A 24633-nucleotide genomic window follows, 5' to 3' on the forward strand; every position below is an offset into this window, starting at 1 on the left:
GTAACTTATCTTTATTTATTTATGATTTGGTTATGGGTAAAACTAAGACCATGCGGGTCAGGTAGTGGAAACGGTAGGCTACAAATAATTCATTCATTATGGATTAATTAATTATTCATAAATAATTCATTCACTGACGATATCATCGTCCATCGCGATGTTTCACATTAGACATCGTACAATGCCAAATTGGTCGATCCTAGCCTCTATCTCTATTAGAGGTGTCAGTGTAAGTATGGTTAAAAAAAACACAATAGTATTTACTATAAATTACTATAGTATATTTTCATGTGGGTGTCTGACGACTGAAAATAAATCTGGTAGCAGATATCGCAGCCTCTGTTACTTTTTTTACCTTGCACTTTTTTGTAACATTTATTATTATTTATTCAGGATATACGTTTTCACAATCTGATTCCAATGCCCAGTTATTAAATTGTTAATATGACTCGAATTAAATGAAATAAGCCTAAGAATAAAATATTTTTTGTTCTTTAGAAGAGTGTCCTTGCATTGTGATGATATTATATTATGAATCAGGCAATATATAATGAGTGGCATAAAATGGTCTTAAAATGACAATAATATCGTTTATCGCAGTATATTTTGTTGCAATATACTATACAAAAACAACAACAACAACAAAAAAATATATTGTGACAGGCCTAATTAAGTTACCACAATGGAGTAGTTGTCCTCAAGAATTGTACTTTTAGTAGTTAAAAAAAGGTATACAAGGTAAAAAAGGTATACTTTCACTTGAATACAATTTAGTGCTGTATCAGCACTTTTACCCAATGTAAGCTTATGGGTGGGATTTGAGGGAACACCTCCTTTTGAAAATCTTATCCTTTAAAAAATCGTATGAGTTTGTACGAATTAGCCACTTTTCTGATAATATGTAAAACAGTTACATTTCCTCGTGAGATCAAGCTGGTGATTCCAGTCTAATCAAACCTTGCATATTTAAAAATCTGATAATGTTTCACATTGTAATACTCACTACTCTTGAGTACTTATTGGCTGCCTTTACACTGCAGATCTCGATAGCCAATTCAAATTTTGTGACTGTATCTGATTGTTTTGATGACCCACTTACATCATCTTTTAAAAGTGACTTCTGATGTCTGCATTTACACTGCACACAAAAAAAGATGCAATGACCGGGGAGGAGGGAGAAGGGGGGAGCTGACAACTGTGACAATAAAAAAAAGAAAGAAAAAAAAGTGTACAATTCCTGTATTTGATCTGTTTGCATGGTTTATTTATTTAATAATTTTTTTGACAAGAACAATTTTTTTTAAACCAGTAGGCATTTTAATGGCATGTGCATGGTGTGATTTATGCACGTGATGCATGCACTAGTTTTATTAGTTTATATGCCGGATGTTGCACTTCCACTCGCTCTCTCTTTCATTAGCATGCTTGCATAGATTAAATTGTGCTACATACATATACAATATATTACCAATATAAAAGCTTTTTTTTTCGTCCTTGTATATGAGATTTAAGGTTTAGGACTCGTACTCATTATGCTGAAGTCTGAAAATAAAATAGAATTAAAGCAGAGTTGACGTCATTTGCTACCGTTTTTAATGACGTGTGACTTGCCGAATCTGATTTGGGTAAATCGGAATCCATGTGATTTTTTTCCAGCTTACACGTACATGGGTCATACTCGGTCTGTGCCACATAGGAGAACAAGAAAAATATTTCATACGGAATTGAGTCACTTGAACCATGCAGTGTAAATTTAGCATAAGAAGGACTTCTTTTTACTCATACTTTAAGTAGTGTTTAGAACAAACACATTTACTCTAATTGCACTACATTTTTTGTGTAACGGTACTTTTACTTTGTATGGTTTTTCAGTACTCTTTCCACCACAGCTCATTACATTAGTTTCATATTCACACACACAGTTTATTTTATTAGCTATGTTTCCATCCACCTATTTTATGCGCATTTTGGATATGCGCATAAAAAAACGATTGACAGAAACACCAAGATGTTCATAGGTTTTGAAAATGTGCATAAAAAACATATGGAATAATAATAATGCGTAGGATAAACTTTATCAATAAGAAAAAATGCGCATAAACTACGATGGAAACACTTTTACTGAACAAATTCCAGTATGCGTATTTAAAAAGGTCATGTGATTTTGTTTATAAGAGATCATGTGATGATAAAAAAAATGTGTGTGAATGGACAAACCGAGCAGCTGAGCACATAGTAAAACATCTAAAATGTTGTTTTGGTCAATATAAAATGCCTTAACCATTTCAGTATTAGTGTATTCTAGCATTAAATACCTCCAGAATTGTCAAGACCATCTGTGCTCCGTGTCTCATGCCTTCATTTATTAAATAAAGAAAAGATTCACAGCTTTTCCTACCGTATCTGGTTGCGTTTTTACTTTTGATATATTTGGCACCAGTTATTCAGGAAGTGACAATTTTGTTTTCTTTGACTCACTGGATGAAAACGCTGCTTTATTCGCACGTCTTTTATGCGATATAGTTTTGCGCATACATTTGATTCATATCTTTGGATGGAAACATGACTAGTGTCAGACATACCTACAGTAATAGTCATTTGAGAACGTATTCCATTCAAGACTCCATTCAAACATCTCAGTTCAGCCAGTTTAATTCAAATTAGTTGACACCAAGAAGAGACATCTCGTCTTTAAGCCATATGCTTGGACATGCACTCAAATTAATGAGTGCAATTACGGAGAATTTCATGAATAAGCTCTGCAAAACACAAATAGATTCAGCTGGGAAAAGGTGCGATATAAAAGAAACACAAGAACGAACATGACTGATTACTCATCAAATTACTGTGAAAACTTACTAAAGCACTTATGCTGAAATTCTAATGAACACTGACAGAAACCGGTCTCAGTAAAAAGGAAGTTTTACTTACCATAAAGTGCTCGAGGGGCAGGAAAGATATATCGCAAAAGCTATCATCTTTCTTTCTGTCACAAGCACACCAGAGGAAGTAGATTTTAAATGGGGGCCTTAATAATATGCCATAAAGCAAACAGCATCACAGAATCAATAATGTGCTTAATCAGAGATTTGGATAGAGTTACAGTCGACCCTACAGTATTCCATTCACTGCATGAGCTTTACTCTCATAACTACAGATGAAATTGAGAAGAGAGAAAGAGACGCATATGATATGAAAAGGTGAAGAAAGACTGTGCTTCTCTCCTTCTCTATGTGAGGGTGTCACTTTAGCCCTGACTAACATAGAGCCGGGACTGTTCATCTCAAATCCCATTTTAGGCTGGACATTTCCTCTTGTATATTAAAAGTACTAGGGCTGCACGATATTTGGGAAAAACTGACATTGTGATCATTAAATATTTTATACTTTCACCATATGAAATAAATAGCTCTACTTGGAAAGAATTAGACCTGCACAATACATCGTTACAGTATTGATATTGCAATGTGCACATCTGCATTAGTCACATCGCGAGATATGCAATGTTGAGCCTGAATCATATTTGACCAGGAGCCACACAATATTATTTAATTACTGTATTTATATCGAATTTATATGATTTATGCAAAAAAAAAAAGGTTCTCACTTTGAATTTTTGGCTTGTTTCTAGTCCAAATATCTACATTTTAAAGCAAAAACAAGATTGTTGTAGGGACGCAAAGATTAACCGATTTCACGATTAACCGTGCTTTAATTCGTCCGTGTTTCTGCACAGAACAAAACTGCTGCAACTAAAAGTTATGGCAACTGCGCACTGAGGCTAATGCACACACACCCTGGATTAAGGCTGATTTTATCTATGGGTGAGGATATTAACTAAGGGCCGTTCACAGACTCCGTCTTTTGTGTCCGCAAGTTTGTTATTTCCAATGGTGGAGCATGGCTTGTACGTACATATTGGCAGCCATGCTCTCGTACGCCGCGTTCATACTTTCCAGGTTCACCTAGTTAAAAGAATGCCGTGAGCGCACCTTGAGTCACTTGACAAAAACTGACCATTTAGACTCAAACTTTGTATGAAATATACACATTTCTACTTCAAAGAGTGAGGGGGGAAAAGGGGAAAAAGAGGTAGGAAATACCAAACAATTATTTTATATAGTTGATCAAAAGTGCCTTTCAGAGAGAGTTTCAGCAGCCTGACTACATTTGTTTTCTTTAAAATGGAAATACTAAGGTAATAAGTAGCATTTTGATGGAAACTGTATTGTAAATAAATCATATGAACATTTTAATATTAGTCAATAATATTACTGAAATTAATTTAGTAAACTGAATAAATATAAATGTACACACATTTACATAAATAAAATGGACTTAATGATTGGCTAAAAATGTGCAGATTTCTGTGCATGTAGATTATGTGTGGGTCTAGCCATAAGGATATTTATAAGCTAGTGTGCTCCAAAATTTACATTTAGAAGATTGCACGTTGTCACTTCTGCCTAAACGGATCAACAATTTCTTTGACATCACCTTATACTTAAGTTTCTCATCAAATCTTCTGAACAATCAAATGCTTTCTAGTATCGGACATGCCCCGCCCCCTTTAAGCCATTTTTCATTGGCTTTTCATTTAATGCTATTGAGGTCAACTACTCTCACTGTGATCAAACGAAACACTATTGGGCGTCTTGTAAAAAGGAGAGGAGCTACTATATGTCCCATTTACTACCAGTGAAAATTACATCAAACATTCATTCATTTTCCTTTGGCATAGTCACTTATTTATCAGGGGTCGCCACAGTGGAATGAACCACCAACTATTCCGGCATATGTTTTATGCAGCCGATGCCCTTCCAGCTACAACCCATTACTGGAAAACATCCACACACTACGGCCAATTTAACTCATCCAATTCACCTATAGTGCATGTGTTTGGACTGTGGGGGAAACCAGAGCACCCAAAGAAATCCCATGCAAACACAGAGAACATGCAAACTCCACACAGAAATGCCAACTGACCCAGCGGGGACTCGAACCAGCGACCTTCTTGCTGTGGAGGCCTCTTTGAAACTTTGAAATGACACCACAAATTATGTATATTTTCAACCGGGGCTCTTGGTAAACAACTGTGGCTCCCGATCCTACAGTGACTATTGCTGATGAACACATTGCAATATTGGTGCTGAAACGATATATTGTCCAGGTCTTAAGTACACAGCCTTTCTCCACTCTCCCAATGCTGAAGCATGAACAAATTAATAAAACAAAAGGAAAGACACAACAAACTGGTTACCCTCAAGCTGTTCCATATTATGAGATTGTTTGAGATCCAAACAAGTGCCATTGTCTGGCAGTCGAACAATCTGTTCCAGTCACCTAGCGTGATCTGTTTATTGCATTCGAATCTCTTGACAGCTTAAAATCTGCCTCGAGTCTCGTCTGTCTGAAAGGAAGAGTGAAGGATTTGGAGGGTTGACGGGATGCTGACCAATGCCCCGGCAGCACTTTAAATCAAAAGCATCTTGTGCACAGTTTCCTCGTAAACTAGAAAACAGGTCTACTGGGAAACTTGGCCCCGTAGAGCAGTACGGCTCCCAGAGTTATGTCATTTTATGGGTAATGTAATGCTTAGACAAACCAGCAGTGGCTGATGACGCTACACCAAACACATGAGGATCCAGACAGAAAGTGGTTTTTAAACAGCTGGAAGTTTGTTTATATGTGCAAACTAAGGAGCTAAACAACTATATCTAACATTCAAGGGATAGTTCATCAAAATATCAAGCTTCCACCATTAGTGCAGCAGCAAACTATTAATTCTCATAATCCAGGGCTCCAGGCTGAGAGTAGTTAGATTTTGTGAGCTTTTCTTTCTGTCAGTGCTCTAAAGTTTGTAAGAGGTTGCGCAGGTGACAGATTTAAAGACCAGATAAGCGATGACATGCTACCGAGTATGAGATACATTGGCAAATGCACCTAAAGTGGAACAAAACAGTGCTACTTGTTTGAACGGTGCACCACACTGACCATTTATCAAATGATTCAATCAATGTATTTCACTGAACCAGCTGTTTACATGAGCACTATGCAGTGCTGTTCTATTTCTTTACAGAGCTCTCTGAAACAACAAAGGTTAACATTTAATTAAGTTAACCCTTTAATCAGGCAAAGAATCATATAGTCACTTCATTATGATTGATTACAATATAAGTTACTTGTCTTCTTTAAAATATAGGGCTGGGCGATATTGCAAAAAAAATATCACAATATCATGTTTCATATCATTCGATATTGATAATAATTTAATATTTTTAACAATACATTTAGGATTATTAGGATTTTTTTATTCAACCACTATTTTAATTTACCAACATTACTAAGGCAAACAGTTTTAATAAAATAAAATAAAAATCATCTCTTTATAATAAAATAAAAAGTGTTAAAGAGACATGTTACAAAGCGTGTGCAACTAAGGTAGATAAACATCTGTAAGGTGTGAATAAAAAAGATACAGTAAACCTCAAACTCTGTGAAAAAAAAAAATTCTGATAATCAAATTTGAGCTTTCAAGTAAAAGATCTAACCATCATTATTCAAATACATCTGAACAGTGAAAATTGTGAAGTTGAATGACTATTACCCCTATGCTAAAAACTCTTTCAGATGGGGAGCTAGTGGCTGGGATGCACAACAAAAGCAACCAAAATGCCACTCTGGCGACATCCTTACATCCTTTTTATTATCTCCTCACTGCTGCTAGCCACTGCAGTGGTGGATCATTTTTGAAATCCTATTCAGTGACATAATTTTGATGGTTGTTTGCTCCACCTGTTGGTTAAACAATGTAATTGCCACAACATTCACCAGCGTCAAGTTCTATTAAAAGGTGATTTTAATCTTTACCAAAAACATCATGGTTTATATCTGAACTATAAACTGTTCTCCAAGTACTTCAGTGTTATTTAATTGTTTGTAACTGAAAAAGTGAAAAAAAAAAACTGAATCTGCTTCGATCAGACGCAGATTTGAATGGAGCGCTTCGAAGGATTAATAAACATAAGCAAATCATTATCATTTATCATTCATGTTATGCGGGTTTAAATTGAGATCTGGGTCTTTTATTGTTTAATTGTGCAGCTTTACACTGAATACATTAATGCAGGCTAAACGAACAGTGACAGAAAACACCTTTAATTAATAACCTAAGCAAGCATTTAGGTCCCACCACACCTTTTTCTGTCATCATGATATTTTACAGGGAAGCCAAAATGCTTTCATAGGCATGATTTGAATGACGCGGGAGGCAATCTCTCTACAAATGTTATGAATGTTGGATTTAACCTACAAATTCAAAAAATGTATTTATCTGCAGGTCAGGTGCGTTCCGAAACTGTGGGTTGTGATCCTTCACACCCCTAGTTATGACTGACTGTATGAGATGTATTGTTCATCGTTTGCAGTTTGTTAAAATTAGTCATCAGTAGGTATCGACGGGCACTAGCATTTTTATTAGAGCTGGGAAATGAAAAATGTAATGAAACAATTTATATTCACAAACTTGTGATTTGATTCTATTAGCAATTTAATTGGATTCAATATCTATTCATTTGAATTCAAAATACCTTTTTTGAATCGCTTTTTAATCATGTCTCAATCTTTTTCAATTCTCATTTTTGGTGTTTTTTGCCTTTATTGTGATAATACAGTAGTAGTTGGTCAGGTAGCAAAGATGGATAGAGATTAATTAATTAATTTGGATTTACAGTATTGCACAATTGTGTTCCACTGGTCAAACAGTGATATTGCAGGCACTTAAAATACATCACAAAACATTATTCTACACCAAAAATAATTGTCAACATCAAGTAACTTTCAGCTGTCATCATTTACTCAATATTATAAAACTGCATGACTTTAATTTTTTTGAGTCTTATTATTATTATTATTATTATTGTTGTTGTTGTTGTTGTTGTTGTTATTATTATTATTATTATGATTAAGGCTGGGCGATTTGGCTTAATCTAAATCTCGATTCTTTTAACTCTATTACGATTAATAAACAATTATTTTATTTATTCATTTTTTTGCCCTCATAGTTCACTGACAAGTTTTGTACAGTAAATAAGCTCACATATTATTAGTGAGAGATTTTTGAATGAAGGCAGCACTACTTGATTTTAAAATAATTGAAGGAAAGACACACCATCTACTATCTATGATTATTAATTGAACATCAACGCTGAACAACTGAAATTAAAACACACATTGCCTAAAACGAAACCACCTTTTTCTTATAAAAAAGTGAAAATAAATAAAAAACAAAATCAATTGGAAACAAAATCAATTATTTTCAGTGTTTCTAATATTAAAAGTACAAAATAAGCAGCAGGTCTTCTAAATAAAATAACTTTTGTTTATCCTGTAAATAATATTTTAAACAATGCATTTCTTGCATCTTCTGTAAACAAATATTTTAATGAAAATAATTATTTTAATGTAACAGATAATATGCCTTCTAACTGCATCTCTGGCACAGCTGCCAATCATTGTCAATGTTGTGCAAAGTAAGGCTCAAGAATGGGCTCAACGTCCTACTTGCTCAGAGATCAGATGTGGCTGCAAAGTGGCCAAAGTAGTATAAATCTGCCTCAACTTTCAAAAGAGCTGGGTCACTGGGACTAATTTAAAAAAAAATCATCCTGGAAAAATTTGATCGATTATAGGTTCTGAATGTCGTTTTCAATTACTTTGACTAATCGCCCAGCCCTAATTATTATGATTATTACTACTAGTACTACTACATGTCTTTTTGCCCATACAGTGAAAGTGAATCAAACAATCAAAAAAAAAAAAAAACCCAAAAAACTGTTATTGATTGAACAAAACACACAGAGATGTCCCTCAAAATTACTTTTTATGTGCAGAACGAAGGTCACATAGGTTTAGAAACAATATGACAGAGTAAAACGATGGCAAGCTTTAATTTCTGGGTCATCTCTCCCTTCAGATTGTTTTATGAAAGGCAAGATTCACTCCAAAGCACTGGGTAATAGTGATTGATAAGGTTGATGCCAACCTGTGAGGGCCTATTCACTCCTATTTACTACAACTAGAGCGTAAAATGTGTAAAAGACAGGTAAACAGTTTAGGAAACAATTTAGGCTGCATTACTGGAGAAAATACAAATCCAAAATCCAATCTGACCTTCAATCACTTTATAATGTGACTCAATTTTCCAGGATCAAAGAGAGTCTTGCTTTTAGCCCTCTGGAGTAATGGACTTGCTGAACTTTTCCAACAGGCCCACGTTAAGAAAAAGCACTGGAGGTTTTCTTGATGGTAAAGAATGAGCTCATTTTATTTATGGGCATGTGGTGTAAATGCTTCGGAAGAAATTATCCATGAACAAATTAAGCCTGCAGCCATGTATAATAAGTCAACTACTTAGATGACTAGTTGCTATCGTGACCTGTTGCATTGCTGTAATAAAAAAAGCAAACAATTATGACAACCAACATCAAAGATACCCATTAACTTTAACAACTACCCTTATTTACGTAGAGTAAACTCCAAGGAACTTGAGACAAACACTCTACTGACTGTCTATGTCAAACTAAACAAGCAAAAAGAAGTGTGACGTGTGGCAAAGTCAGCAGTGTTGCCTCTGTGAACACTGGCAGCAACTGATGGTGGTTAGATAGGCAATGAAAGTACTGCACATTCACAGTAGCATTATTAACCTTTATCAGAAGAGTACAAAAACATACTGGCACTGTAAGGGTTCATGAAACCATTTCAGTTCAAATCGATTTGAAAAAAATTTAATAAGCATCTTAGACGGTTGAAGAAACCCTCATCTGTCAGTGGCCCATACTGACTGATTAATACTGACTACATTTACATGGACATCAGTAATTGAATTATTTGCCTTAATCTGATTAAGACAATAATTTGATTAAGGTGTTTATACAAGTTTTTTCCTTGATCCCGTTTGACATGTTATAGCATGTAACTCGATTAACGTCATTGCTATTCACGTTTCCTCTAGAGTTTCATGTCATTTCCGCCATTACAGTTCTTATTTTTTGACTGCAGTTTCACTTTCATTCAGGAACATTTCATTCATGCTCCCGCGTAGTGATGGGAAGTTCAGATCCTTCTACTGACTCGGACCTTTGAGTCTCATTCATCAAGATGAACTCGAATCTTTTTGAGTAATTTTGTTTAATTTGCCAAAATAACATTAAAGTGTTAAGAGATGCTTCCAAACACATCTACAACTAGCCCAAACATTGATCACACTACAAACAAGTCATATCCAGAATACTACTGTAAAATGCAATGCTACTAAGAAAGAAAAAAAAATCTATGTCTAATTATCTAATTATCTACGATTAGCTCTGCTCACCTCTTCTGACATGTCTTCAAATTTGAGTCGTTCGTTCACCTGACACTGACAGTCCCATATAAGCTTAACTAACAAAAATAAACATAAAAATAGCTTTCAATGTATAACCTTATATAATTTCTAATGTTAGTTACTTTGTTTTCATTTTTTTCTCTTCTTTAAAATGTATTATGCAGATTGTAACAACATCTTGTTTTTTCTAATGTTCTAAGTTTCTGCAATCTACTGTAACTGTTTTTGAAACCAATAAATAAATAAATAAAATAAATTGAAAAAATAAAATAAAAAGCTTAAATAATGCTTACAGTCTGAGCTAGAAACAGCCATGATTAGTTCACCTTTCGAGTCTTCGGGTTCGAGTCATTCGTTCGTCATGTGACAGTATGTAAAGAGATGACTCAAAACCGAGGACTCGAGAAATGAACGGATCAAATCTTTTTGCGGCTCTAAATGCATATGACTGGCTTCTGTCTCTCATGTGAAGAACGAACGACTCAAACCCAATAGAAGACTCGAAAAAGGAACTAATCTTCTGCTCCACCAGCACAAATGTGCGCATGCGCGAATGAACGAATCACTCTCTGAGAGGACTCATCGTTCTCGAGTCAGCATGAAAAACTGAGGTATTTAATGCACCGACTGGTCGAAGTGTGTTGTTTTAATAAAATTTGATAGTGCACAGCGAATGGAAAGAAAAAAAAAAGCCTCTGCATTTCGCGATGCAGGTGTCTGTGGTCCTAAACAGCTGAGTGTGTATGGAATTCGATTTTGATTAAGACCTTAATCGGATTAAATTAATTAAAAAAAAATTATAAAAATAAATAAATTAATTAATTAATTAATCGCTGTTTACATGGTAGACTCTTAATCAGAGCAGATTAATCTTAATCAGATTAAAATCAGATTATTGGTGTCCATGTAAACGTACTCAGTCAGAGGTAAAATGTGAGGAAATGCAAACTTTTATATTTAGGAATTCTAATTTAAAAATTTAGATGTACACAACTACGTTGAAAAGACAGAAAAGTTTTTGAACACTAGAGCACTAGTTAGATCAGCTGATACATGCAGCTTCAAACATTCCAGTGTACGTGGAACCAACCCAGACTCATTGGAGATGCGTGCCCAGTGTTATATTTTTTGGGAACCACGTAATATACGTGCCTGTAGCTACGTCTCCTTGCTATTTTTATTTATTTTTGTTTACCAAATCCGTTAAAGGGTACGTGTACATTTTTGACAATTTCAAATACAATACTGAGCCACGTTTTCGCATACATCTCATTTCTAATAAATCCACTAGAGGTCGCTGTGTACATTTCTGCAGATCTCAAATTCATTACTGGGCCACATTTGCTTATAGTACCAATCACAGCCATATCTGTAGAGCATGTAAACAACGCCCAATCAGCAGTGTTCAACAATGCATTCTGCAGAGCTCAAAATGCCAGTGGGAGATGCTGCTACTATCAAATATTTTCAATTTCAGCACAGACTCGTAGAAGTTGTTACTTCTAAAAACACTACCAGCAAGGCAACCCATCATGAACGCCTAACTACAGTGCGCTCTCACAGCTTGACTGAGTAATTCAAAAGCAGTGCAATCACATGAACAAGAATTAAACTCCAACGCATTAATAATTAAACTCCAAGGCATACCGAAATACTTGCAATCCTATGCTACGTCACCATTAGTGAAGCCACTCCGATAAAGATTTTAAACTTGGAAGATGAAATAGAAGATTAAGGACAAAAGATAAAATGATCCTTATTTCTGCTGAAATAAATAAAGTAGGGCGGGGCATGATTTCATCCCTTGGGAACCAATTAGCTTGTTGAAAGAGGGGTGTAACTAACAAAATGAAAGAAGATTGACGAATGGATGAAGGCTGAGCAGAAACGAGATACCCACTGTTAGCCCCACCCTAAGGAATTAATAGCCCCTCCCTATAAGCATTCCATGTGACCAGAAGTGAAGACTAGTCGTTTTGAGAAGGGAGAGAAGGTTATGATATTTGATTTAAGATTCTGAGGGCAAATTAACTTCTACAAAATATCATGCACAGACAAATCATTTAAAACAAGCACTGCTATATACATATAAAATAGAGTAAATTAATTTAATTCCGACTTTAAAGATTTAACTTGGTCTGTTGTTCCCTACAATTAAAGCTAACAAAAGCTAACTGTCTTGATTGATGTTCAGCACATAAATCTGTTAAAATCTTGAATCAAATTTAGTCTAGGGTTTCATGACCTTTCAAAAGGATGACCTTTTAAATTCAAATTGCCCACAGAGGGTGTGATGGAGACGAGGGCAAAGAAATGACCCTCACTTTACTGGAAATAGTCACAGTCCAGTCTAACATCTGATCTGAGCTCTGACTCACAACCACTCATTGAGCAGAAAGCTAAGCAGCCCCATATGTTTCTTATAGGCAAACCACTAAACTTTTATTAGTTGCACCTCAACGGTTACCACGTTTTCTTGATATTGGCTGCAGGTAAAAAGCTGGATATCAGGAGAAGAATGAGGGGAAATTCAATATTCGATAATTACACAACTTTCCTGTTGCGACCTTGATCACACAATAAACGTGCCAACACATGAGGACGGTTACCAAGTGGTTTTGTGAAGAAACATACATAAACAGAGAAGCCATTTTAAGGTAATTAGTGATTGCTGCTGTAAGTATTTAGGCCAAGACACCTACAGAGCACTACTTTTTAGACCACTTGTATCAGCTCTTTTTATTGGAACTGCTTTTTAGGAGCACAAAAGCAACAAGGACACAGTGGTATAGACCGCAGCCAAACTTCCTGTGAAGTGTATGACCTTGTGACCAGTGAAGGGTGTGGTGAGTAAATATCTGACCATATGTGAAATGCTTTGAAGAAACAATTTACATCATATATCATTCATTATTTTTATCCATTAAATTGAGTGCATAAAGACAAACTGAAGTGATAGTAAAAATGTATGATGGTCGTTTTTTGCAACAACAACAACAACAAAAAAGCATTATATACTTAAAAATACACTTATTCTTATGCTTAAAGGGCCAAAATTTTTAGTTTTATAATAAATAAGATATAATAAATAACAAAAATGTTTTGGAGCAGCAAATTAGAATGTTAGAATAATTTGAAAGACTAAGTGACTGGAGTAATGATGCAAAAATAACGTTTTTTAAGCACTACACAACAACAAAAAGATGTATTATATACTTTAAAAATACACGTATTCTTATGCTTAAAGGGCCACAATTTTTTGTTTCATAATAAATCATAAATAATAAATAACATGCATTTATATTATTGTACATGCTACTAAAACTACATTTTATAAAATGTATTTAAATATAGTAAAAATATATATATATTTTACAAGACAATGTTTGTAGCAAGAAATTATATCTCTTAGGTTACACATTTATGGTAAAGCAATCTGACTACTTTTGAGTTTCTTTACAGTAGCATACTAGGGACGCAAAATGTGTGTGTGAGTAATTTTTTTGGTTAGGCACTATTTATTGACCGAACACCATTGTCAATAACAATAAAAAATATTCGGTATGAAGTGCTATAGTTTTATTAAAATGTGACTGCTGAGAGGGCGTCTATTGACCTTATTCTTCAATGCGGAAATGCACTAGTTTTTGTGATTGTTTTAGAACTTCCGATTCAGCTGCTTATGGGAGAAATGACTAGGAATAATAAACGGCAGAAAATGGTCAAACTACTTACTCTACAAACAAGTGTTTGCATGACAATACAGACAATGCAGAATAATCTAATAGGAAAATATCAGTTTGCAACACCAAGCAGCAAAACGAGCTGTTTTAACGTCTAAAAATGAATGGAAGTGAATGAGACCGGAAGTCTCGAGCCAAAATGATTCAAAAGGCTGCGCCCACTCGTACGCCGAGAATAAGGTGAATAGGAAGCATTGGCAATAAGCTTAGGGTGTAAGTTTGTCATTTCCAATGCTCTTTCTGCTTGTTTTTGTCAGATCAGGTCAGAATAACAACACACACCAAAATGAGTGATGTGGCTTGCAGTAATGAAGAGATTGTAAATAAAAAAAAGGATGTAAGGATGTAGCCATGGCTTTTGGGTTTCTTTTCTTGTGCATCCCCTTCACTAGCACCCCATCTGAAAGATTTTTAGGGGATAATATATTCCTTCAACTTCACAATTTGAAATTTCACAGTATGTGTTTGAATAATGATGGTTAGTTCTTTTACTTGAAAGCTCAGATTTGATTATAAAAGTTGTTGACAGAGTTTGAGGTTTATTGTATCATTATTATTCAAACCTTAAAGTTTGCTTTGATTTTTCAGCGTTTACACTTTACCATTGCACAGGTTTAAGACTCTCTTTAACACTTGTGTTTATTTAATTTTTTTAAAAATCTGATATTTTGTTTAAATATTTATGTTTTTGACTATTAAAACTATTTGTCTTAGTAATGCTGGTAAATCAAAATAAAGTGGTTAAATAAAAGAAAAATCCTAATATTCCTAAATTGATACCCTGTGGCACTGCTATGGGCACAGTATGAGACAAGACGTTTGGCCAGACTAGAACTGATCATGCTCAGTTGAGTCTGGTTTTTCACAAGGTTGTTTTTCCCCTTCACTTTTACAAATTGGTGAAGTTTGTTGCTTGCCACGGTCACCACTGGCTTGCTTGGTTTGAGACTTGTGGAGCTGCATATCGTTGGAGTTGCTCTTCAGTGTTTGGGCATTCAGGAATGATATTTACATTATTTCACTAAACTGAAATAAACCGAATTCAACTGTGAAGACTGAATTTCATCTATGTTAAGCTGCTTTGACACAATCTACATTGCCCTATAGCCCTATAGAAATAAACATGAATAGAATTGAATAAAACAGTCTCACCCCGTCACTGAGCAGTTAAACACAATGCTGAACTCATTTTCACTTATTTGAATTTGATCAATTGTAGAAGTGCATTTTCTCCGAGAAGGCAAACTTAAAGATTCAGTTCATAAATCTGACTAGTTTTATTTAATTAATTTATTTTATTTATGACAAAATGGTATGAAGTGAACTTAAAAAAACACCACCAGTTCAGATGTTGTATTTCAAGACATTGGTTTATTTTCTCAAACAGCTCATGTGTAGATCTCATTCAAAGACTTCAGTTGTGCATTTTTGATAGCTAAGCTGGGCAATAAGGCAAAAATCTCATGTCCTGATAATGACATATGTCACAATATAGAACTATTTCTGTACATTCTTTAATTTTCCTTCAGCTTAAGTCGCTTTATTTATTTGGGGTCATCACAGCGGAATGAACCGCCAACATATCCAACATAAATTTTACACAGCAGATGCCCTTCCAACTGCAACCCAGTACTGGGAAACATCCATACACACTCATTCACACACAATTTAGTTTATTCAATTCACCTATACCGCATGTCTTTGGACTGAGTGAATCTGGAGCACTAGAAGGAAACCCACGCCAACATGGGCAGAACATGCAAACTCCACACAAAGACCACTTCAAGAGTTCCCACTTAATGATTAATTGATCAAAAAATGAGTTTGGCATGCCATCCCGGTAAGAGCCCTGAGTTTGAGCTCAGGTAGGTTTCGAGAACTTCCCTCTTTTTTAGAGCTGATGACAGATTATAAATTGCTATATAGAGATATACTGCTGGTTAAAGTCTGGTTTATACTTCTGCGTCACGTGATCGGCGTGACCTACGGCGCAAGCCTTGCACGTAGCCGTGCATTTATACTTCAGCGTGTGGTTTCTGTTGCTCTGCAATACACTTCCGAAACGCTAGCTAGCAGTAGGTGTTTATGTTTCTCTGTGTCGAGTTCATTCACTGGTGTTTTGTTTTTTTCTGAATGCTTCCTTAATGTACAAGTGGCTCAAATTCACTCATTTTGAGGCGGGAACCCCCGGACATGCAACAACTTTAATCATAAGGTAAACAAAACAGCAGTCTCCATCCGGAGCTCCTTCACGGTACTCCACACTTGTAAACACCCGCTGCATCACACTCGCGCGTCTCTCACCTCTTCCCACACTCGTCACGCTACCAAGCCGACCAATCACATAGCATTTTTTGAGAGGTGTGAGTCAGCGACGCCGACAGCCACGGCGAGGGGCTATGCGTCCACGCGTAGACTGCGCCGTAGCATACGCGTGCGCTTGACGCAGAAGTATAAATTAGCCTTAAGAGCTCTACTATAGTGCTAATTTAGATTGATCAATTCACTTATGATGCATTTTTTTATTTTGGAAACTGGAGAACCCAGGGGAAACCCACATGAGCACGAGGAGAACATGAAAACTCCTCACAGAAATGACACTGGCCTGTTAAGGATTTGAACCAGTGACTTTTTTTTTTAATCATTTATTATAAAACTGAAAGATACATTTGGTACACATCATTTACAATAATAATTATTAAATTATTTACAAATGGTGCCAATAAAGAAGGAAAAACACAAGAAACAATAGGGAAAAAATTGACTAAAATTAAAGAGATAGAGATAGATATAATAGAAAAGAAATTGAGAGAGAAGGGGCAAAATAATATGATAACAGCAATTTAGAGGTTTAATAGATTATATACATTAAAGATCTTGCAAATTGTATGTTTTGAGTGCTTTCTTGTTAGGTGAATCTGGAATTGTAAGCAAGTAATTTTTAATCTCTTGTATAAATGCTATAAATATTGGCTTGCAATTTGAAAATGTACATTTATGAATGTAAAATCAGGCTGCATGGTGGCGCTGTGGGTTGCTGGTTTGAGCCTCGGCTGGGTCAGTCGGCATTTCTGTTTGGAGTTTGCATGTTGTCCCAGTGTTCGCGTGAGTTTTCTCCGGGTGCTCCGGTTTCCCCCACAAGTCCAAAGACATGTATAGGTGAACTGGGTAGGCTAAATTGTCCGTAGTGTATGTGGGTGAATGAGGGTTTATAGATGTTTCCCTGTGATGGGTTGCAGCTGGAAGGGCATCCGCTGCGTAAAACATATGCTGGATAAGTTGGCGGTTCATTCCACTGTGGCAACACCAGATTAATAAAGGGACTAAGCCGAAAAGAAAATGAATGAATGTAAATTCTGCATAAAAAAAATAAGGTTTATTATAAAGCAGATGTTAAAATCTGTATAAAAAAAACCAAAACAATTACTTTTGGAGTCACAGAAAAATTCTGTGAAGTAATATTTCAGATAAATAAATTAGCATCTTGCCAAAATTGGAACACATGGTCGCATGACCAAAATAAGTGAGTAAGAGTTTCAGTGTTATTCTGACAAAAGAAGCAAACCAAATCTTTTCTTTAAGAAGTTTTTGACAGGGTAAATGTTATGTGGTACCAGTGATGTTCTTGCAGTGAGGCAACAGTGCTAACCACTGAGCCACCGTGCCTCCCTATAAAGGAAAGGTGGAGGAGTAGGGGTGGAAGGAGGATTCTACAAGGGGAAGATAACTTAAACTCTGAAAATTTATAGCGAGTTAGGAATCGGCTGATTGATGAATTATGCGTTAGCTGATGCAGGACCAGCCGTGATCAATCATAATCACGTGCTCCTCTCGAAATAAGTTTATGAATAGACTTTACATTTTAAAAAAAGTGTATAGACCACATGTAAAAGACTGCCACTGCCAACTGTGAAGACTTAATTCAAAATAAAGTTAATAAAATATAAAACACTTTTCAAAAACGAATGATTACAGATCCTACTTTAAAAAAAATATCACTAAATAAATAGCAAAATGTAAAAAAAAATAGTACTTTAAAGATGCAATGTCTGCATGCCCGTAATGGCGCGTAATATTGCGCTCATTTAAATTATGGAAATGTATAACAATAAATGATCAATTTTGTGAAACTACGAAATAAACAATAATATGAAACACTACATTTTATTTTGTCCATACAATAGCTGTAGGCAGTTAAATAGCTGAAATGATTCAGCATGCTGACATAGAACCCTAATGCCTCTCAAAAACCTGCCTGGAACTACTTTGGTCATGTAGTTTCCTGAAAATAACTGCATACCATTCAACAGTACCATTAAATAATAATGAATAAGACCAACCCAACTTCAAAAAATGCAGGTGTGTACATCTTAAACACCTGTTCATATGGGACAAATACAGGATTACATGACGTAAAGAGTTTTAGCCGCTGGCTGAAGAACTTTCTAAGGTCAGATCTTGAACTGTTCTTGAATAAGCATGCACTAAACACGTTAAACTCCACACTAGCAAGCCGAGACAAGAGTGATTCAGATCAAGTCAGAGGAAATGTATTATTCATTTAATTTGAAGAAAGACAAAAACTCTAAACTGACTCCAACAATCTTGGCTGCATAATAAAATGTTCACCAAACCACTCCACAATCTGGCTCTAGTCAGTCTCTCGGGCGAAGAGGAAGAACTGAGCTTTTGTTTACAGCATGAAAGAACAAGGAAGATTAGCTATTGTTATTAGGTTACGTTCGGGATCTCCTATCTAGAACTCTGAAAAGATTCATTGTAATAAACATATGGAAACAAACTTGCTCCTGATCTTGTCCAGCTGGTTTTCTAACTCATATATACTCACAGCACAGGTTTACCCTCATTCACTGTCATAAATGCAAATTATCTCTGGGGAAAAATAAATAAATAAAGAAGATATTGTCATATGAGGTCACTCTAAAAACTCCGGGCAAAGTCAAAGCTGCTGACCTTTAATTCCCCCTTCCTCTCTAATCTCATGCTAGCCTTCTTGAAGGTGATCCGTTCCTCTCGGAGGCATCAGGGGAGAGTTTTAAAAGGTTTGGAATGCCCTAGAGTCTCCCAGTGGGGGCTTTCCAAACATTCCAGGGGCAGTATTTCTCGCTGTCTGCTTTGTTTCCAGCGGGTCTGAAGAGCCTTTTTTTTATCTTCACTTGCTGTTCTAAACAGGCTGAAGTCTACACGTGTGCACTTCGAGGACAGTCTGTCAGAGAACTGTTATTATGTGGCATACAAGTTCATTTGCAACTTTATTGCATGGCAAATTGAAAGCGATGACAAAGCACTTAATCATTTTAAGGGGATTTTAATCAGACTGTCATTGCATGAGAACTCACTGGGGATGAAGACGTTTTAAGTCTTTTATCAGTGGTTTGAGCAGTTAATTAGTGGATTATGAAAGAAAAAAGAAGAGTTGATAACTGTGTAATTCTAATTGCAAATAACTACATACACTGCTCCAACTACTTAAAAAGCAGATAATGATGCAGAATTGACTGCTTGTGAGTTTGCTGGACAGTCTTTTACAGACACTGAAAAAGGTAAAGCATGCGAGCTGCTATTTCACTACTAGGGAGAAAATAAAAGCTGTAAAACTCCATCTCTGCTCCTCTCTCTCTCACTTTGGACATTTGACCCGCTGGCATGACTGTGAGGTAATTTTCCTCTCCTCTTAGTTGTTAAATCGATACTTGTGGATGCAGACACGAGCGTCACTCATCTGTGAGTAGCACTGACCGTTTTGAGCCAATCACAGCCCTTTCTGTTGAGCGGGTGAAGACAATAGAGTGGAGGAACTATGACGTCAATTTGTATGCAAAAACCGGAAGTGAGTTAGCGTTTTAGCAGTTCCGATTCTCTCATCCCAAAGTCAATGGGTATTTTGAACGGGATTTCAGTTAAATCGCTTAAATAAGGCTAACACAAACTCAAGATACTTAAATGTTTTATACTACGACAAACACATCAGTTACATCTCACTCTTGATTTTTTTAAAATCGGTTACGCTTCTTTAAAAAGACGGTTGTCATCAAGTTGCTAAATGGTACTACAGGCTGTGTCGGAGACAATATACGTCATCGAGCTGAGCTGGTCTGGAACGCAGCCCGCTTGCGTTGGGCATTTGTCTGTTGTTTAAGTATTTTCATGAATAGTATTTTATAGTTTGTACTATTTTTCTAATTGGGAATTCATATTGTGTGTAGATAATGCCTTTACTTGTAAAGACTGTCAAGACATTAATTTGCTGATCATTTATTTTAATTAAAAGATATTATGGGGATACTGCTTTACTAGGGCTGAGTGATATAGCAAAAAACAATTATCTTAATTTTTTTTCATATCAGTCGATATCAATGATTACCTTACATTTATCACGATAAATGTCAAATCTTTATATCTATTAAATTGATAGGATTTTTAGCATGCCAATCGCTTTGTGCAGCTGATTTAACACATTTTGTAAAATGTTTCAGCTGTCTGACAATATAAATAATAATAAACAAAAGAACAATCTTAATTCAGTATTTACTGTTCAAGTTTTCAACAACCCAAGTTATTGGATATTACTGTTCAACATCAGAAAAAAAAAACAGGTTTGGAACAAGTAAAAGGTGAGTTAATGGTCACAGACTGTTCAGTTTTGGATGAATATGGTGAGGATTGGATTTAATGGTAAGTATGGTGAATTTAGGGTGAAATAACCTTTAATATATTTTATTTAGGGATGCTAACGATTACTTGATGATCTATTGATTGTCAATAACCATTTAATCGATAGACCTTATTGATGACTGATTTAAAATTAAAAATACAGTTCATATATCTGACTGCTTGTATTAAAAGGACAAAACTGTATCACAAATAAAATATAAATAGATGTATAGACTTCAATACAAATTTTTCTTGTGTTGTGAAGAATTTTTTTAATTGTGTATGCAAAGCATCGTCAAAGCACCAAGATGTCAAACTGAACCGAATTGATGGCATGATAATTGTAACCGAACCCAATCGTGAGACCAGTCTAGATTTACACCCCTATTATTTTCGCAACATTCTTCAGAATATCTTTGTTTTGTGTTTAACAGAAAAAGAAAATCATACAAGTTTAGAACCACTTGAGTAAATGGAATTTATTTTCTTGGTTGTTGGGTGAACTATCTCTTTAACTTTGTCTAGATTTCATTGATTAGTCTGTTTGGGATTCAAACCACCAATCTTTCAGCTGTCGACCAAAGTCTTTCATTAACACACCACTTGTTGAGATCTGACATTTAATAACTTTCACAGACAAACGTCAAAAGGCTTAAAGTCTGTGTCAATCAGAAGTTGCTGAAACTTTTATCTCAGCGTGTTGATATACTTCTAACTGAAACGGAATATTGAGTAGGGGGTGGGGCAGTCTTTTGCACATCATTCCCTCATTGCAAACTAAAGGTAAGAGAAGGTATTAATATGCATTGGCTACGGACGCCAAGACTGTCGCTCAAACCGCAGAAACAAATGGTCCAACTTCAGTTGAAGATTACCAAAACAAACAAATTTGTTAGTGGATTAACTTGCACAGATTAATTATTCAACTTTAATAACAATGTGAGCTAGCTAAATAAACATTGTACATTTTAATTACACAATTTAGGTTTGGCAATAGGTCTAGTGGATTGGCCCAGTTGGAGTTCAAAACAACAACCTTTCAAATACCAAGCTTTTCAAAACAAAATCACTGCTGAATGATATAAAAGCAGGTGTGCCCAAACTTTTCCTTATGAAGGACCAAAAACCAAACTTGATTGAGGCTAGTGGGCGGAAGATAAATATAGTTGCCATTTGTAATTTCCTAATTGATTTATTATTATTTAAAAATAACTAGAAAACATTGCTTTATCAGTTAATATTGAGAGTTTTTTACATTTTATAATAAACTTATTAAACTAAAACTAAAGCAATCTCATTTATGACAGAATGGAGTTTGTTTTTGCCTTGATTTGCTCACCGATGTCTTCTGCATAGTCCTCTATCCATCGAGATACATTATTTACATTTTAAATAATCAAATTCATTTACAACATTTAATTGAAACATTAAATGTATTTTTTGTAGCTCAGCAATAAAACAAACAAACAAACAAACAAAAAAGGTTACATTAAATTATAAATAATAATCTTTTTTAAAGGCACTCACTTCTCAGATGGAATGGCGGGCCAAACCAAAGGTTACAATAGGCCAACTTTGGCCCCTGATATAAAAACATGAGATCTCTAATGTAAAGCATTCTTTGTGAACCCTAATAGACAAAAGCAATGAGGCTTAACTTTAGTTACAGTTAATGTGTAATCTTTTGGGATTCAAACCAACAACCTTTCCGTTCTCAATGCAAATCTCTTCCAATGTAAAGTGACATACAACAACCTTGGTCAAACAAACCTCAACTTTGACTATAGTTCATTGATTGTTACTATTGGGCTTCAAACCAACAACCAAAAGGAGCTACAGGTCAAAACTCAAACTTATCGACCAAAAGTAAAAAAAAAAAGTGCAAAGTTAACAAAAAAAAGAAAAAGAAAGTGTAGGTCATCACTGCAAGAATGATTTTAGGATGTGTTCATGGCCTGTTACAAAATGTCTGTTTTGTGTGACAAGTGAATTGAAACAAGTTAAGTTCCACTGCCCCTAGTTGTGTGTGTACACCAAATACAAATGTTTTCCATGTCTTACCTGCTGAATATTACACTATATAAACAACCTAATCTTAATGTCAGCAAACAGCTAAATACAAAGTTGTCGCCAACACCTGTTTATTTTTTCACTGTGTGTCAGGATTGCCTTTTGAGATACAAGTCTTTTTTTTTTTTTTTAAATGAAGAAAAGATTTTACGCAGCATCTCCTACTGCAGCAAATTATGTTTTTACTGTTGATATTTGCGCCAGATAATCAGGAACTGACGATTTAGTTTGCTTTGACTAGTTGGGTGGAAACGCTGCTTATTCGCACATCTTTTAAGCGATAATCCAGTTTTGCGCACAGTTAATTCGTAGCTATTGATTAATTTGAATTATTGAGCCTGACATGTTTACTGTTACGAAATATTTTAAATGTTTCATAAAATAAAATATATTGGGTTCAAAGAGGAGAAAAGTTTTTGTTTTTTACCCAGACATTTAAAAAATAACATATTTTAGAGCAGTAATCACAATACCGTGAAACCGTGATATTTTTATGCAAGGTTATCATACCGCCAGAATCTTATACCAGCCCATGCCTAGTCTAAAATCCCATGCAAGTATGACTTTAAAACAACATTTGCACCATTTAATTCGCTGTGAACACTGTTGTACTTTGATAGTCATTAGCTATTAATATGATTTCCCTATTTAGAATTAGCAGATAATGCTTTTCTGAAATTTTATCAAGGATGTCCGAATATGCGAATATAAATCGGCGTATTTGGAACATGGTTATTTTTCTCTTAATGGTTTATCGTAATTAATGTCTAGGCTACAGTTCATTCCTTCTCGAAGATTCAAACTTAGTACTTTAGAAAACAAAGAAGTTTAAATTATAATGACTACATTCAAAAAGGTAATTAAATAAAACGTTATACGATTGGGTCAAAACTCTCGACGAATTAAAAACAACACAATAGGACGCGTTCACAGTTGTAATTTGTTGTAATTTGAAAACCACTCAGAACGATTCATTTAAAAGATCCGATTCAAATGAACAAACGCATCATGAATCAGACATCGCCACTTCATAAGTAGGACTCACCTGATTTTGAGATGTTCTGGAAGTACAGTATGAGAATGAAAAATGACCCGATGCATGTCGCCAGAAACATCCGACCCACTTTGGGCTTTATCATTCTGATAGCCCCCCGTGGACGGTCGATGTCCGACTCTCGCCCGGCGACAGAGGTCCGAGAAGGGCTGTTGTCGCCGACGAACACTCCTAAAATCGTCTGTTCATCTCATTTCAGAAAGAAAAACAAAATACCGCGAGTCCAAAACGAACTTTGTGAAAACTAATTCCGACACACGCTTCACCCGAAGCACCTCGCTTGACGCCGGAGAACAAACCGCTTCTGTTGGGTGTTAAACGAACCATTCGCCTAAAAAAAAGCTTGTCGGCTCCAACTCTGTTTAAGCGTGCCGTCGCTTCCCAAGCGCTGGCGTCAATTGCGCACACTTTCCATTGATCATCTACATGTCTTCGGCACGTCACATGTTGCTGTTGTCAGTGGAACTCAACTTCCCCTAAACATGGAGGGCATTGTATCAAACTTTGGCGTATGACGTCACGCCCACTAGCATCTTTCTAGCCGAGTGTCCAGGGGCCCCTGGATGTGACGCAACAACTGGAAAGCCTAAAAAGAACCCGCTAGTGTTTTAAAACTTATTTTTAAATGAATGAAGCTAAAACTAAAATAAAATAAATAAACATTTTGTGTGTGTTTTTAGACTGCAAGTAAACAAATAATTAAC

At 35.5% G+C, this 24633-nt stretch overlaps 1 protein-coding gene across 1 annotated transcript in view; it reads right to left on the reverse strand.

Annotated features, from left to right (window-relative positions):
- Positions 1-24421, reverse strand: part of si:ch211-236h17.3 (carbohydrate sulfotransferase 11) — a 44059-nt gene extending 19638 nt beyond the window's left edge. The window contains exon 1 of the mRNA XM_056449244.1: positions 23921-24421. Within this exon, the coding sequence (XP_056305219.1) occupies positions 23921-24014 (94 nt within the window). The 5' untranslated portion in view covers positions 24015-24421. The remainder of the gene's footprint in view (positions 1-23920) is intronic.
- Between the last annotated feature and the right edge of the window lie 212 nt (positions 24422-24633).

The sequence above is a fragment of the Danio aesculapii genome, chromosome 23 (assembly GCF_903798145.1).
Source record: "Danio aesculapii chromosome 23, fDanAes4.1, whole genome shotgun sequence".
Classification (NCBI taxonomy): Eukaryota; Metazoa; Chordata; class Actinopteri; order Cypriniformes; family Danionidae; genus Danio; species Danio aesculapii.